The sequence below is a fragment of the Mirounga angustirostris genome, unplaced genomic scaffold (genome assembly GCF_029215605.1).
Source record: "Mirounga angustirostris isolate CCGP_5_RB_7025 unplaced genomic scaffold, mMirAng1.0.hap1 SCAF_5, whole genome shotgun sequence".
Classification (NCBI taxonomy): Eukaryota; Metazoa; Chordata; class Mammalia; order Carnivora; family Phocidae; genus Mirounga; species Mirounga angustirostris.
In genome coordinates, this window is record NW_026991713.1 from 4,046,218 (window position 1) to 4,064,270 (window position 18,053).

Here is an 18,053-nt window from a genome sequence, read left to right on the forward strand (position 1 = left end):
GACTATTTTAGCTGTAAAGTAGATCTTAATATTGCTAAGACAATTCCCCAATTAGTTTCATGTTTTTTTGTCAAAATCTTGGGTTTTTTCCCTTCAGTGGGATTTTACTGGTCTAGCAATAAACAGATAAATGAGTTTAAAGACAACAGCTTTATAATATCCCACTTTTCCATCAAGGAACCAGATACTTCTCTCAGTTTATGTGGCTGGTTTTCCTTCACCTAAAGTCTCAGATATTTCTTGTTATGGATACTGTGAAATAATTGTTTTTACTGTTAAACACAAATCCGTTTAAAATCCCTGTTGTCTAGAAACTGATCACAGGGCACAGTAAAGAAAACGGAGTGGCAGTTGAGAAAACTGGATTCCAGGCTTTCATAAAGTGCTGAGTCACCACGGACAAAATACTTGCCCAATATCTTCCCTTTTGGTATGGAGGCTATGGGTAAACGGTGCTTCTCAGAATACGCACATCCCAGAAACGCAGTTCTCTACACTAACCTCCAGGGAGCACTTCAGAGGTCAAAGACCGTTCACAAGAACCACGGAACGTGAGCACTGTCCCGAAGGACTCTGCCACTAGCGCCCCCCTGCGCTGCTCGACAAAAGGTGCCGACTCTAAGGATTCACACAGAGCTGGCCAAAGATCCCAAATGACAGACCTCAAGAAATCAAGAGATGTCCCCCTCTGCGGAGTGCAGAAACACTGGCATCCCAGTCTTGAGAGTCTGGTCCTGGACTGGGAATTCTGGTTGCTATCACCCCAAGCAAGGAACTTAGCTCCTCCGGGCTTTGATTAGCCAGTAAAACGGGGTACACGTCCATGACGCCGCACACCAGGGGTTACACCGGGTGCGTGATGCCTTCAAAGAGCTCACAGCCCGGTGAGGAACTGAGAGGTGGCGGTGGCATCGTCCACAGGGGCCCAGGGCCTAGTTTGTGCGCAAGAGTCTAATAACAGAGAACAGCAGATCATTACCTTTTATTTACATATTTACTGTGGTTCTTCCTTTTAAATAATTTACCTCTTTTCTGCAAAAGAACAAGCTGATCACTCTATGATGAGACACAAAAAGGGGTTTTGGGTCTTTAAAAAGAAAAAATTTACAGCTGCACCAAGCTAAGCCATGATATGTGTCCTCTAGATAGGAATGTTAATTTCACCTACTGTAACAGGAACTGTAGGTTCAGGAAACTAATGGTGACAGCTTGATTTATGAATTTTGACATATTTCTTGAACTGGGATTACATTACAAAGAAGAGGAATTCTAAGCAAGCCAGATCTTGCCTATACATTCAATCTTCAAATCAATAAACTGGGATTCTGTGCAACTTGTTTCTAACTGAGGAAAACACAGAGGCTCACCGAGACAGGCCACAGGCCCGTCATTTGAAAGTTCCTTAACACGCTCTCAGAAGTGAGCTAGAACGGATTCGGGGATCCACACAGAAAACACTTGGGCTCTTTACAAGACAGTAACAAAAGACAAATTCAATGCAGAGAGCATGCGTGGTCAAACTGACAAGGAAAAAAAGGATTCTGGTCCCGAAGAAAGTTCTCATGTTTGCTTCACTTTACTTCCTCCAAAAAGTCCCGTCTATTAAGAAAGGTGATGAACACAGAGTACAGAACGTGAGGATTACTTTGTAATTTGTAAATACCCGCAAAATGCTTTCTACAAACTTCGACTTCAATACATGTGCTGGGAGACACTGGCATGAACCAGAACGGAGGTTGAGAGGCCGCACACACGCCATCAGACACGTCACATACGTGATCACACTTCCTCCTGCCAGCCCCACCAGCAGGTGTCAGTCTCCATTTTATACACGAAGGAGCTGAGACTCGGAGAGGTGAAATCATCTGCCCACGCTCACACAGCTGAGCCGGTAAAACCACAAGGCAGACCTGGGGTATCTAACCACGAGGCCCCGTCTGGGTTCCCTGTACTACTCGAAGCTTCCTGTATGCGCATCACCCATATTTGTGGAGCTGAATGTGACAAACAGCACAAAGACCGAGGAGCCACTGATGGGCGAGCCCACTGCCGGGATGTTTTCAGCAGCCTCCCTGGAATTCCCCAAGTAGTCAGGCATTGAGGTACAGTATGTTAGATTCCTGTAAAAGGGGAAAAATATGTCCCTGGCAGAGTGTGCAGATTACGCCATTATCAACCAGGAAGAGCAGACTCATGAAAGACTAATCATCAAGGGAGAAGCGAGGAACCCCTGGTAGGTGGGGGGGGGGAACGGATGGAGTGGGGGGGTGGGGAGGACTACGAACTGGGCTGGCTAAGGTAAAGTGAGTGACGCCCAAATCAAACTGAGCATGATTTGCCAGGGGTCACTTTATACATGTGTATTACACTGGAGCTGTTAACAACACACATATCCGGAAACGTGCTGGAACCCAAAGTCAGTACTATATTTACAAGTCAAGGATAAAGCCAGGCTTTAAGAGTAGCAGGTACAGGCTAGAGAGGAGAGTGTGGGCCTTCTGCGGTGATCTGAGAAGGTTCTGCAGAGAAGGCACCTTCTGACCTTGAGTACCAAAGGCCAAGCTAAGGTCACCCGGGTAAAGGACACGGGCAGGCTGGCAAGTGCACACAGCACTAGCTAGCACGGGCCAAGCGTGCAGACGCTGGTCTTGCATGAGAACAGAGAGCCTAGGGCCCGCTTTACAGCAGCGCAAAGGAAATCCCACCCTGGCCACGCATTCATTTCTCTGCACAACCATCAATTACCCGGGGAGCTGACGACTCAGCCAGTACATGGGCGCAGGAGAAACAAGTACAAACCCTCACGCAGAGCAACCACCTGAATAAAATGATGAGGAAACAGCAATCGATCATTGAAGCTTCATGATTTTATGGGCAGATAACGCTACTTGAGAACACGTCAAATAGAATCATTAAAAAAAAGGGTTTAATAGTTAGCCCGCTCTTGACCCCTCACATCTAGATGTGAAAACCTGAGGGCATCCAGCCCCCTCCCCAAAAAAGGAGCTAAAAAATGATCATGTTATGAATACTTAACAATTGTAAATTTAGTTGAAACTTTATTTACAGTTAATGAAAAAAATATACTCAGATCTACAAAACCTATTTGGGATTAAAAACATACCGTCTAACTCCTTGCAAGTTTTACACTAGGTAGACGTTCTTATGGTCTAAAATATAGATATGGGTAAGTCAAATAAAAATGAGACAAATTACAGTAAGTTAGAGTATATTCAAATATATTGTAACATAAAAAAGACTTTCAAAAATAATTACAGAACCCAAAATTTAGAGGAACATTGCTTCTCATTTGGGAAGTTATTTTCTTTCTACTACATGTCTCTGTCTGCAAATATAGTAAGGAAATTTTATTATTTTTTTTTAAGATTTTATTTATTTATTTGACAGAGAGACACAGCAAGAAAGGGAACACAAGCAGGGGGAGTGGGAGTGGGAGAGGGAGAAGCAGGCTTCCCGCTGAGTGCGGCTCAATCCCAGTACCCTGAGATCACGACCTGAGCCGAAGGCAGACGCTTAACGACTGAGCCACCCAGGCGCCCCAGTAAGGAAATTTTATAGTAAAATATACACTCCTTGAAGACAAGAATCATGTCTTACTTGCTTTATATTTCCAGAACCTAAAACTGTGCTCAGTATGTAATGGACACTGGACAAATGTTTTAAAAATAAATTCTCAAGCAAGAAAAATTTACCGAATGCCTACTACGTGGGAGGCACAATTTAGATGTCGGGGATAATGGGCAAAACATTTTAATGAAAAATATATCAGAGATTTTTCATGTATATAAATGAAACCTACCTTCATAATAGGTAATTCTGAGCTGGAATTCAGAATTGGCCAGTTTCTGGTCTTCTCATGCTCCACTTTTCTGTACACTATAGACTTATTTTTAAAATGAAGTCACGGCTGTAATGAAGGCTTGCTATGTGCATATGTTTGAACACATGGGAGCAAACGTATGTGTGAATGCTGGGAATCTTTTCTATCAGGGAGGAGAAGGAAAAGAAGAAACTGAGCAGCATTTCCACAAAACTTTTGGCAGAATGGACTGAATAATCCAAACTGTGGATGGCCCAACTTATTAGTCAATAGAATTTCTTGGGGGGCGGGGGGATGAAAGGTAGACAAACTAGTTCATTTGCCTATCCACTTTGAAAAAAAAATGCAATCAGCTTTTATGGAAAAAAACAGCAACCATTTTTTTGGTTTTCGTCTCATCAAGAATTCACTTAAAGCATTTCTGACAATAGCGAAGGAAAGAAGAACAGGGAAGAAAAAAAGCACACCATGCATTCCTTACGCTAACAAAGAGGAAGCCAAAGAATGCTTTCTTCGTATTTACAGCATTAATACCCATATGCTTCTTACAATAGAAACCAAAACAGAATCTCCATTTCAGGTCCACAAAGGTTTAAAAGTAAACTAATCAGTACAGAGTAGCAAGGAAATACTATGTTTTGTCGAGCACAAAAAACAAGGTAAGAATAGAAGTCACCAAGTGTTTGGGAACAGCTCCCTACTACGACCTGGGAAAGGGAAGTCCAGTGACTCCTTTACAATCCAGGAAACACTACGACTCATCACGTGCGCACACTTAAGAGTTCAAGATCCACGGGAGGACTGGGGAAATAATTTCCCAAGGCAGATTTTTCATTTGAGGCCAGACACATCTGACTCCCTTAAATACAGCCCAAAGACACAAACGCAAAAGGGGGTTATCACCCTTCCTATCACGATGGTGCAGTCCGGGCCCCGTCCCTGCTTAGAGGGGGCTGCTGCTGGTGCAGCCTGCCCAGAGGACCACACCTGCTCCTCTCTGACAGGCCTACTATGGTGACTCTGTCTCCCCCAGGCAGGCAGCTCAGTGGTTCCCACTGAATAAATGCTAATGGAACTAAATCACAGTCTCTCTGAGCGCTGGTCTCCTCATTTAGAAAATGATGATGGGGGCGCCTGGGTGGCTCAGTCGTTAAGCATCTGCCTTCAGCTCAGGTCATGATCCCAGTGTCCTGGGATCGAGCCCCGCATCGGGCTCCCTGCTCCGCGGGAAGCCTGCTTCTCCCTCACCCTCTCCCTCTGCTTGTGTTCCTTCTCTCTCTCTCTGTCAAATAAATAAAAATAAATAAAAAATAAAAAAAGAAAATGATGATGGCTTTTCAGCCTTTTCCACAGAGGTGTCCTAAGGCTCCAACAAACTAACGCGGATGAGAAGACCTTTGTAACAGGGAAAGGGCCACCCAACTGTAAGGGGCGCCATCCAGTAGGTGGGCACCACGTTCGATGCAATGACTGAAGGGACACAGGCAAGCACAGAGACCCAGCTGGGCTGAAATGGCTTCTGATCAAACCTCAGAGCAACTGGTAGTGCACAAAGATCTAGGACAATCATTAGTCAATCATCTTGGGATCCTAGTTCAAAGAAGCAAGGATAGTCCCTAGGTGCTCCTAGAGTTAAAGCTTCACAGGAAGAGATACCGGTCTGTCTTCTCCATCAACAGACCCCCAGAGCTGGGAACATGCACATCTGATGAATGGATGAGTCAGAGACAGAGATGTGAGTACCCAGGAGTGCCAGGCTCGAACCCAGAGCGGGCAGAAGGGGCCTGGCTAGCCTCGCAGAAATGGATACACAAGCCTCTAGCATCTTCGATGGGAAGTCCATCAGGAAGTCTATTGACTTCCTCTTCCTCCAAAGCCCTGGAAAGCTCCTAAATGAGGCACTGTGGTCCAGGGAAGAGAGCACAGGCCCAGGAGCTCAGTCAGACAAATCTAAATTCTACTCTGGACAACGCAACTCAACCACCTGACAGCCTCTCCTAAATGTGGTCAGCAGAACCTGCTTCCCAGGACTGATACAAAGATCCAAGTTGAGAATACACGTTAAGTCACTATGCACAACCCTGTGACATAGTAAACATGAAACAGGTTATCAGACCCTCCTTCCAGGTGAAGGAGGAACTAAATCCCGTTAGAGGATACAAAATCCCCCTAACTCAAATCTTTAGTCTCAGAGCAGAGAAAGCCAAATTTCCCTTTGGGCCCAAATTTGGGTAGAAGTGGGATAGTCATCTGGACAACACAATGAGAATTAACAGCCTGGTGAAAAAGACCTGCTACATTATCATCCATTTCTCTAAAATCGTAACTAAAGTCATCTTTAGAGCACGTGACCTCTATTCTTTGAGGCAACAATGGGCAAGGTCAAGGTCTGTCACACCCAGCTAGAATCAGGATTTGGCGACAAGAATCCAGAAACATGCAGAGTAAGACTGTGACGTTGTGGCCGATTCTTCGGAAGGAGAAACAGATCCCAGAAGTCATGCTTTCAGGGAAGGCATTTTGTTGGCATAGGTAAGAAAGCAGGAGAAACAGAGGCATTCTTATACTCAAAGAATGAACTTCTTCATACCTTCGAGAATGTTTGCTCAGAAATCAGCAGTGCTATTAGCAATTGCACACGTGAAGAAACACAGCCCGACTTCCTGTGAGCCCCAGTGACCTCTCCACAGCAGCACCTGGGCACGCTCCATATTTACTTATGGTGCAATCTGATCCTGACTTCGGTGAGTTATTTCATAAGCCTTTTAAGGGTTACTACATTTTGTTCCTATAAGAGGCCAATCCAAATTAGCAACAAAAGAATAGTTAAACACAAGAAAAACCACCTCTTTTGTGCTCCTCAAGAAAGGCAGTCTTGGTCATTAAAAAGGCAAAGTGTGTTTTATTCTCTATCCACTTTCTCTTACAAAAATCGGTCCAGTAATTTTCCAGGGTGGGGAGGGGATTAGTAGTCTTCCACTCACACCTGTTTGAAAATGAGGAGGAGTCGAAATGGTATACACATGAGAGCAAGTTATCTGGCATTTGGTTCTGGGCCATGTCCTGTAGAAAGTATGCTAACTATCAAATGCTACACAACATACTATTCCTCCAAAACTTAGCCATCTAAAGATGACCATTTTATTTTCGATCTTTTCTCTGCTCTTCCGACTGGATGATTCCTACTGTCCTATCTCCAAGCTCACTGACTCTTTACTCTGTCATCTCTTAAGTTGTCAAGCTCATTCAGTAAAATTTTTAAATTTTATTTTGGGTACTATATTTTTCAATTCTAGATGTTCCATTTGGTTCTCTTTTTGGTGTCTATTTCTCTGCTGACTATCTTTTCATTCATTAGAAGCATATTTTCCTTTACATCCTTGGGCATAGTTAGAGTTGCTTTCAAATCATTGTCTGCTAAACCCAACATCTGTGTCATTGTAGTCTCTGCTGATTATCTTTTTTCTCTTGGAGAATGGGTCATATTTTCTTGTGCTTAAAGTAAGCCTGAATTCTATCCTGGACATTGAGAATACTATGCTATGGAAACTCGGGATTCTATTATATTCTTCTAAAGAATGTTGATATTTTTATTTTAGCAGGCAATTATCTTGGTTGGAGTTACACTGTCCAATCTGGTGTGGCAGCTCAAAACTCAGTACAATTCTTTTATCCGTAGCTTAGCTGCTTGGATCCTGCCCTACATGTGTGATTCAGGCATCACATGGATTCAGACAGCTGATACACAGAATTTGGGGCTTGCTTTCTCCTCCCCAGGAGTCCCTCCTTCATTTTCCAATGGCTGTGCTTCCTCCAAACTGTCCATTTAATCTTTAAGATGAAAGGAGTGCAGATTTTCTTTTAGAGTTTTAAGTGTCCTACAGAGCACACGCTGCGCCGCTCCCTTCTTCCAAGGGGCAATTCAATTCCAAAATTGCATGTTTGTGTCAAATTTGATTATTTTCACATGGCTGTCTTTTGTCCAGAGTTTGTAATTATTATTTGCAGGAGGTTCAGTCCTACAGCAGCTTACAGGACCATTAACAGAAGCAGAACCCACACCACTTATTTTTTCCCCAATTTTGGATTATTCCTCATAATCTTGTGGGTCACAAATTCAGAAAGGGCTCTGTCAGGCAGGCTGTCCCTCATTCACGTGGCATCAGCTGTGCAACTAGGAAACCGAGCTTGGAACTAAGGAAGCGCGCAACTACCTAGAAAACTTCCAAGATGGTCTCCTGCCCACATGTCCGCTGCCTTGGTATTCCCTGACGCATCTCTCTCTCTCTCTCTCTTCATTACATCTCACCCTCCAGGGCTTCTCTCCATGCAGACTGAGCAAATCACGGCATAGTGATCTCAGGGGATCTGCACATCTGACATGGTTAACCAGCTTTGACGAGGCTAAAAATGGAATCTGCCAGATCAGTCAAGGTTTCTATCAGAAATGATACAAGATCACTCCCACCACATGTGATTATTCAAAGCAGTCACAGAGATTTTTCGTCATCCAGACTGAAAATGGAGAAACAAATGCTAATCCTTGATGGGAGAATGGCAAAGTCATATTGCAGGCGTGTTTCTGCAGCCATCTTGGAAAAATAGAATCTGCCACATAAGTATCTGATATCTGATGAAGCAAAACAAATGCCACCCAAAGAAAAACTCTAGGAAAATATAGGCAGGCTAGTTCAATGTTAAGCATGTGGTCCAATTCTGCCATCTTTTTTATCACCTTCTCATGTTATCAATATAGTGACCTCTAAGCTATTCAGCACAAAAGAGGTTTCCAATGGCAGTCTACTGAGTTTCTAAAGATTTAATACTTAAATACTGTATCAATTTCAAAACAGAAGAAATGCTTATGATGCTATCATCCATAAATGTAGGTCAAGATTAAAGTTCTCTTTGTTTTTTATTAAGATAATGGTCCATAATAACTATTTATTAAATGTCTATCATGTGTTTGAAAACTTCTAGGCACTTCAAATACCTGTTTTTGTTGATTGTTCTCTACATGATGTAAGATATGCACTGGCTTAGACAAGCATTGACAATTTATGAGAAAGGAGACTGGCTCAAACACATTAAGGACAAATACAATGCAAAATTACAAAAATACAAATCCTGATAAAAACAAATGTGACCTAGGACCCGTATCTGTGGGAATATGCGCACACACGTATTATTTCATGCTACCTTCTAAGCACTCAAACTATCATTCCAAGAACTGTATATATTCTAAATTCTAAATACCATATTCTAAATGAAGCCATATATATATGAAACATGCCGAGAAACAATCTTACCTTGTCTTGGTTGTCTTTATTCTTGTAACACAGATTTCCGATCAGACGAATGAGATGAGACTTAAAGCCCTCAGCCATATTTGAGATGTCGCCCTCTGCTCTTATGCAGCCACCGCTACTGAAGATGTTTGTGGTGTCATTGCCAGCTACATGAATCAGTCGTAAAAGGTCTACAACGAAAACAGTAAGTTTTATTTACCCTAAGAAAATTTTTGGCATTTTGTACTGACTTTCCATATACAAATCTAACTTACATTAATGGACTAAAATAAAATAAAGGTAAAGTACCTTTAATGATTAGAAAACTCTTCTTTTGCTTGAAATTTTTTCACAACGCTGGTTTTGGGGAGATAAGCCATAATGATTATCCCAACCTGGACTTTCTATTTATCCACAAAGAAAAGTTAGCTAAAAATTTTCTGCCATCTTTCTTTTTTTTTTTTTTAAGATTTATTTATTTATTTGAGAGGGAGAGTATGTGTATGCGCATGCATGTGTGTGAACGAGGGGAGGGGCAGAGGGGAAGCAGACTTCCCACTGAGCCACAGAGCCTGACACAGGAGCTCGATCCCCTAGCCGGGAGATCATGACCTGAGCCAAAACCAAGAGCCGGACACCTAACCGACTGAGCCACTCAGGCACCTTCTGCAATCTTTCTTATAAAGAAGTTTCCAATCCCAAATTCTTTATGAAGGAACTCATGTGACAACTACAGTCAGCTACATCTAAAATACAATCAATACTTATTCTGTAATGAGCCATATGACAAAAACCAAGAAGTAGGTTGATTTTTTTTTCTCACTGTCCAGGTAATCGGAAGGCAACATGTACTCTCCATAAATCTAGTCTGGCTATATTCAAAAGAGGAAAAATTATTATGCTCTATGAAATGCGTCTAGACAGCATATGAAAATAGATCATCTTCCAGAAGCTGTACTTAAGTGTTTCCACGTTATCCCATTTAACACCCTTAACAAACCTATTAAAGGCAAGTATCGGGGCACCTGGGTGGCTCAGTGGTTAAGCGTCTGCCTTCAGCTCAGGTCATGATCCCAGAGTCCTGGGATCAAGTCCTACATCGGGCTCCTTGTTCAGCGGGGAGTCTGCTTCTCCCTCTGCCTGCCACTCCCCCTGCTTGCATGCTCTCTCACAAATAAATAAATAAAATCTTAAAAAAAAAAAAAGCAAGTATCACTTTCTCAATTTTATAATGAAGAAATCAAGCTCAGAGAAGTCAGTAATTTGGCAGAGCTGGGAAGACAACCCATGTCTGCCCTGGATCCAAACATACACGTTTTTCTAAAAAGATTCTGTTTCCTAGGTTTGTGGTTATTTTAATTACCACTAAAAGCACTGCACTCAAAATAAAACACTCACATGAGATTCTAAACATCTTCTATAGCTCATTGCTGACTCATCTACCCACCTCGATACAAATTCATCTTTCTTAGCATATGCATCTCCACAGTAAGTATAATCCTTTTTTAAAGGAAAAAAATAGCAAACAGTGAATAACAACACCCTAAGTATGGCTAACCACAAGGAACAGGTTCTACTTGAATTATTTTGCAAATAACTTTTTAGCAAGGATGGTATTCCAACCGATGGTTAAGAATCAAAGACATAATCACTATGTGTAAGGCACTATTCTTCGTGCCCTATAAAAGTAATAGGGAAAAATATACTTAACAAATTTGGAAAACGAATATAAAAATCCCCATCATCATTGCTGAAACCGCCCCCATCATCACAAACCTCCCACCACGTGGCCACAACGCTACTAAGGACACATCCATGAGGTACACTCTGCTTAACAGACAGTAGTACCCTCATCTATTGGTCAGGCAGCAGGAGTGAAACAGCAGGTCAGTGGCAGAAGCCAGAGCTGGTACAAAAACACAGTGATTCTTCCCAAGAAAAAAAGGTATTAAAAAAAAATCTCAAAAATAGAGCAATACAACGAAAATTAAGGATCTGTGTTTGGACTTACACTTCAGCGTGACAAGCCAAAGATTCCTTAATTACAAAGAACAGCATGTGGGATAATTCACTCACCAATCACTCTTTCCAGCAAGCCAGGAAAAACCTGCAGATAGCTGAGCAGATCAGTATTAGCGGTCATTTCACACAAGACATCAAGAAGCCGAACTGTGGCCAACGCCTCCTAAAAAAAGAAAACATGACTTTTAAGTCAAGCTAAATAATTTGCAACTGTTATAAATAATGGTAAGAGAATGGAATACTACGAAAAATATTAAAGAGTTGGTGCTGGTAAAGTCAGCATCTAAAGAGAGAAAACAAAACGACCAAGAACGAAACAGATATTAAATCTGTATGTGAACAATCATTTTCACTAACAGCAACATCTGCCATCAAGAACGCGAGATTATGTGTCATTATGTGTCTTCTTGGAGCGAAGAGTCAGAAAAGTTCTTATTCAAGCAAAAATACCTTCCAACAGTGGAATAAATGTTCAAAATTACTAGCTACGTACATAACATTTATGCAAATACTTTCTTTTTAAAGCATTCCCAGCAAGCAAGTTCTACTTTAAAGATACAACTATCCCATGAAATACATAAATTTCTTGTCCACAGGAATCCTGTAAAATACTGTGGCTGAAAGAACTCTGGCTGCAAGAACATGCATTATTTCTCAGTAAATATAAACCTTTATGCAGTATCTTGCAAGGCTGGAAAAGATAACATTATTTGGAAAGGTTAGTTCACATAACTACTCAAGAATTGATTATCACATGGACCAAATGAACAAAAAACCACCAGCTACCAACTATATGGTATTAGGTAATCTGAATAAAATGGTAAAATCCAATTTTGTACAGATTTTGGCCCTCATTTTTAAAGTGCACATTATTTGGCAAAATGCGGTAGATGCTATAAATCTAGGTCATAAAGAGAACATTCTTCAAAAGAAAAATAAACTACTTCTTTTTGCTAATTCTAAACATGTACTTACTAAACATGTTCTTCAGTTAGGAGATTTAAAGGTAATATTCTAATCTACCATTCTGAAATCTCAAAAGAAACCACAAGAAACAACATTTACTTTTTAAAAAATTTTTATTATTCATTCATTTATTTATTTGTTTGTTTATTTATTTAGAAGGAGAGAGAGAGAGAATCCCAAGCAAACTCTGCACTGAGTGCAGAGCCCGACACAGGGCTTGATCCCATGACCCAGAAGTCATGACTTGAGCCGAAATCAAGAGTTGGATGCTCAACTGACTGCACCACTCAGGTGCCCCACAACACACATTTTTAATGCCTTGAATCTTTAATTTTACTCTAGCTTTCACTTGCTTGTTTTAACAAGTTAGGGGAGATATCTAGATGAGAAGGTTGAAATCAGAGCCAAATTCAAAAGACTCTTGAGCAAACCCGTGGGCGTCGTGCGTCAGCACCCTCTTCTGTGAATGGGCAGTTGCCCAGATTGTCATCTGCAGATGCCATTCCCCCTTCAAGAAGTGGCTGACTGGTTGTAGATTGGGGGCAGAACACGTGACACATGATCCTGAACACAGAAAACAAGCTGTGAGAGACGATCAGGATCATGTCGGAAGGAATCAGAAGCAACCTGAGAAGGCTCTCACTGGCCAGCAATGGCACATTAGAAAACTAGGGAGAGGCGCACCTAGGTGGCTCAGATGGCTAAGCGTCTGCCTTCTGCTCAGGTCATACCCCCCATATCAGGCTCCTGGCTCAGCAAGGAGCCTGCTTCTCCCTCTCCCTCTGCCTCTCTCCCTGCTCATGCTCTCTCTCTCTGTATCTCTGTACCTCAAATGAATAAATAAAATCTTAAAAAAAAAAAAAAAAGAAAAGAAAACTAGGGAGAATTACAGCTAAAATGGGTTGAAAATAATTCAAGTATCTGGGGGCGCCTGGGTGGCTAGGTTGGTTAAGTGTCCAACTCTTGGTTTTGGTTCAGGTCATGATCTCAGGGTCCTGGGATCGAGCCCCTCGTCAGGCTCCATGGTCAGCAGAGAGTCTGCTTCCTTTCTCACTCTCACTCTCTCGCTCTTGCTCCTTCTCTAAATAAATAAATCTTTAAAAAATAGAAGAGAGAAAGAAATCAGGTGGTTTTAAAACTATGACATCACAATAGTGATGAAATCAAAACGGAACAACTCACTGCAGATGCCACAAAACCAATTCATTACTTTGAATATTGGTAATCAAAATGTGCCTTGTATAACCTAACAGTTGACTAGGAGACGTTTCTAAACGATAAGAGTCAAAATACCACCATTTCAGAACCCCCAAAGAATGAACGGACCCAGGTAACAATCATTTACAATGGCTAACATCACAAAAGAGACAACCAGACATTATGTGCCTCTTGATGAAAGAAAGCATGTATCATCAACAATAAAACATCACTGGGAAAAAAAGACATAAAAACCTAACCCAAATCTGAATAGCTCTCTGGAATTAATTATCAGTCACAGGAATGCAAGGAAAAGAGCAATGTGTGAAACACCACCATGAAGATAATATCAAAATCCAAACTGCAGAAAACTCTACAGGTAAAACGACCCAGTTTCTTCAGTAAAGAACTAGCAAAAAGGAAAAGGCGGAAAAAAAGAAGAGAAGAAGGGCAAGAAAGGGGAACATATACATTAATGGATATTTGAGATACAACAACAGATTGCAATGTATGGCCTTTGTTTGTATCCTGATCTGAAGAAATAAACTTGAACAAAATTATTAGATAATGGGGCAAAAATCTGAGTATTGTTTACTTGATATTATAATTATACTGCTAATTTTTTCGGTGTGCTAACTGTAGTTGACTTGGGTGTGACTCATCTTTTAAAGATACGTATAAGATAATGATGCACTGATGAGACATGCTGGAATTTTGCTTCAATCCAGGGCTGCTGCCGCTAGATCAAGTTGGGATCATGGATGAAACAAGAGCGGTAATGAACAGAGAGCTGCTGACGTGGGTGATGGGGTTCAGGACGCTTTTTTCGCTTAGTCTGTTTGAAATTTTCCATGATAAGAAGATAAGAATAAAAATAGAAGGTTGGAAGAGATCATGTAGATGTTTCTTTCCAGCTCCTAAATTCTATGATGTCAAATGAACTAAACCCAAAAGAACATTAATCTAGCTCCACCTAACACATTCCCAATTTTAATCATTAGAATCCTTTTATTAATAATGTGTTTCTAAGGAACATCTGGAAACCAATAATGAAAAAAAAAAGCCAGGAAAATGATTCTCTTAAAAACTAAGAGGAATATTTGAGATGCCCTTCTAGTATTTGTAAGTATTATACAACTACAGTCATTAAATCAGGCACTGGGGAAAACAGACACAGGCACATCAAAGGAATGAGCCTCTGCAGTGGGCAGAAGAGGGGGGAAAAAAGATTAGTCTCCTGTCTAGATCATCTGTCTGGGTTAACTTTACCCTTTAGTGTCTTTGAACTATTTTACAATATTCTAAGTTGTAGAAAACTGATAATAGTGCAAATGACTCTTGTCCACAGAAACGTAGATTACTTGGGTCTGGCTGGAATGCAATTAATTACTGCCTTGTGCACAGACCACTGTTTGCATCTATGGGTCAGATCACTCCAGCATTCCTTCATCGTGTATAAACACGTGGCTCTCTGAATTCTTTGATAGCTGTTAGTATCTCACTGGTTCTCTCTGTAAAACGTCAGAAACACAGAAATGGATCCAAAAATATACAAGAATGTAATATATGACAAAGGTAGCATTAAAAATAGTGGAAAGGAGGAGATCATTCACTAAATAGTATTGACACAACAATTAACAGCTAACATTTAGGGAGCACTATGTACCGATCAGTGTAGTAAATGCTTACGTCAAAATACTATTCATCTTCCAGGCAGAGAAACTGGGGGACAGAGAATAAGTAACTTTTCCAAGAGCACACACCAGTAATAGAGGAAATCAGGATTCAAACCCAAGTGGTCCTTTACCAAAGATTATAGAATCTTGGATCATCAAAAGACATAATCTGGATCTATACTTCCCTCCTTGCTCAAAAAACAAATTCAGTTAAAAATGTGGACCAAATACTGAAAGAACTAGAACATACAGGTGCGTATTTCCACAATCTAAGTGGAGATGGTTTTACTAAATACGTAAGAAACTTCAGAAACCATAAGGATAAAACTGGTAAGCCTAACTAGATTAAAAACAAAAATACAAACTTCTAAAAGGCTGAGAATACCATAATAAATTCAAACAAAAAATTAACTATGGGGGGGGAGAAGTTTCCTGTATATATGACAAAAACATTAATCTTCTGAAAATGCTCATTAATAAATGTATTTTAAAAGGTAACCTAATATGAAAAACAAATGAACATGCTGGACACTGAAAACAGTTACAGAGAAATGGGCATTAAATCAGATTAGTGAAAGGCTGCAGACCCATATACTACCATGTTCTTTTGGTATGGCATTTAGAAGTATTTCTAAACATTTTAAATAAACAGACTCTCTGACTCAGTGATTCAACGTCCAGGAATTTACAATTCCAGATTTGCCTGTCCAAAATTGCAAAGATATCCAAGCTACAGCATTATCTGTAAAGGTTTGAGGAAAACCCTGGAAGCTACTAAAGTGTATGTCGACGGAGAACAAATGAGGAAATTCCGTCTCCTCCGTCTAGTGGAATTCTGCTCCACTGTGAGGAAGAAGGAGATGAAGGCACATAATGTGTTAAATGGAAAGATGTACAAGACACTTCAGGCTAGGCGAAAAAAGAAGTTGAAGAATAAAAAAGGTAGTACTGTAAAAAAAAAAAAAGAAAGAAGAAGAAGAAGAAACGAACAAAAAACAGGTGTATACTTACAAAAATCTCTGAGAAGAGAAGAAAAAAGTATATGATGATATGTCCATAGAAAACAGACAGGGGCTGGGCGGGAATGAGGACTTCTGTTTCACTGACTTCAGTGTGAATTTTTTTTTTTATTTAATAAGCAAATATTATTTGCACAGTACAAATATTTAATCCCTTATCAGTCTGTGGAATGAAAGATTACCCTTTCTTATTCCACAAATATTTATTAAATACCTACTATATTAACAGATATTATAACGTAAGTTGGGGAACACAAGGAATAAAACAATGAAAAACCCACCACCTGAGGATAATTCTCGTAATAGATGAATACGAAACTAAAAACAAAATACGAAACTAAAAAGAATTTATTTAACTTCCAGAGGAAAGGCCAGGCTCCCTACAAGCAACAAGACTAAGGCTCGAGATAAAGCTGAACTGAACCCTAAGTCCTACAGGATAAATTGCACATTAGCACCGAAGAAAACGTTCTCAGAAACTGGAGACAAGTACACAAAAAATACCAAAGACAGAAACACATACGTGAATGTGAAATCCTCAGACTGTTTCTATTAAGGAAGACATGAAAAAAAATCCTCAGGATTTTAAAACCCAACAATTATACAAATACACAATAGATGACCCCAAGATGACAATTTTCACTCCAATATTTTGGCCACAGCATTATGAGACCCTTATTGGATATCTTGTCCTAAGAATATCACAACTGGGTAAACGCAGAGGTTTTGCTGGTCTGCTGGCTCTGGGGAGATGGAAAAGGAGGCAGGAGCAGAGAGCCCTGATCTGTGGCCTTTGCTGATTTCCACGGTAGAAATACTTCCACCATGGCAATTTCAAGCTACAGAAAGTTCAACAGTCAGCTCATGGATATCTGAATATTTAACAACTGACTCTCAGAAGTCCATATAGCCTGGCTTCAGTATACCACTGGGTATATGGGTATATGGTATATTAAATATTGGGGTTAGAGGTCTTCTTAAAAACTACTGTAGCTTTTTAAAAAATGTCTAACTTAAAGGAGAACACATATATACTAATATGCACAAGTCATGACTTTTATAGATCAACTTTTTTTTAAGATTTTTTTATTCATTTGAGAGAGAGAGTGAGAGAGCGAGCAAGAGTGAGAGCACGAGCAGGGGGGAAGCTCAGATGGAGAGAGAGAAGCAGACTCTAGACCAAGCAGGGAGCCCGACACAGGGTTCGATCCCAGGACCCCGGGACCACGACCCGAGCCCAAGGCAGACACCTAACCAACTGAGCCACCCAGGCGCCCGATCAATTTTTTTAAAAAGTGAACGATGAATCATGGAACAATACATCAAAAACTAATGATGCAATGAGTGGTGACTAGCATAACATAATAAAATAAAATAAAATAAAACAGTGAACTATCTCTGGGCTTTTCAAAAGAAAACGCTCCACAAATTTCTATTTATTAATATATAGTAATTATTCCCCTTTTAGAGAAAAAAGAAAAATATAAATTTTCCTCAATATAAAAAGTTCCATCGGGTAATTTCCTTTTACAGTACTGAGGTCATCCATACCAAAAATGCCAGTGCCTTGAAAAAGCTTAAAGCTGTGGTTTAACAAGTACTAAGTTTTACCTCCTTTCCTGTCTCCCAGAGAATTAACTTTTACGTTTTTGGGGCACAGCTCACTGCTCCTCCTGCTGGAAACAGAGGCAGATCTATCTCCAGAAAGGAAAGGCATCAGTGAGTCGAGACCTGGCCTCTCCTATCACAGAAACGAGGAATAAGATACCAGCTCTGTCAGCGAGACCCAACGTGGTCTGTAGGACACAGCACAGAACATCCACAGCAAAGTAACCTGGAAAAAAGGTACAGTCACAGAGAAGGAAATCTACTGTCGTGGTAGAAGAGTCATAACCATGGCCTGCATTTACAGAGGAAGTTAACATGTTTGTGGCATCACACACACAGGATCCAGGGAAATGTGAAAGGATCCAGATAGAGTGGATGGAGCCCTTTCCCAGCTATTCACACCTCTCTGCCCACGGGAGTCGCTCTGCACCCATCA

The 18,053-nt window shown here is 40.7% G+C and overlaps 1 protein-coding gene across 1 annotated transcript in view; it reads right to left on the minus strand.

Moving 5' to 3' along the window:
- Nucleotides 1–18,053, minus strand: part of ATXN10 (ataxin 10) — a 158,236-nt gene that overhangs the window by 78,155 nt on the left and 62,028 nt on the right. The window contains exons 8-9 of the mRNA XM_045872342.2: nucleotides 11,206–11,314; nucleotides 9,151–9,320 (exon numbers count right to left, since the gene is read on the minus strand). Coding sequence (XP_045728298.1) covers nucleotides 9,151–9,320; nucleotides 11,206–11,314 — 279 coding nt within the window. The remainder of the gene's footprint in view (nucleotides 1–9,150; nucleotides 9,321–11,205; nucleotides 11,315–18,053) is intronic.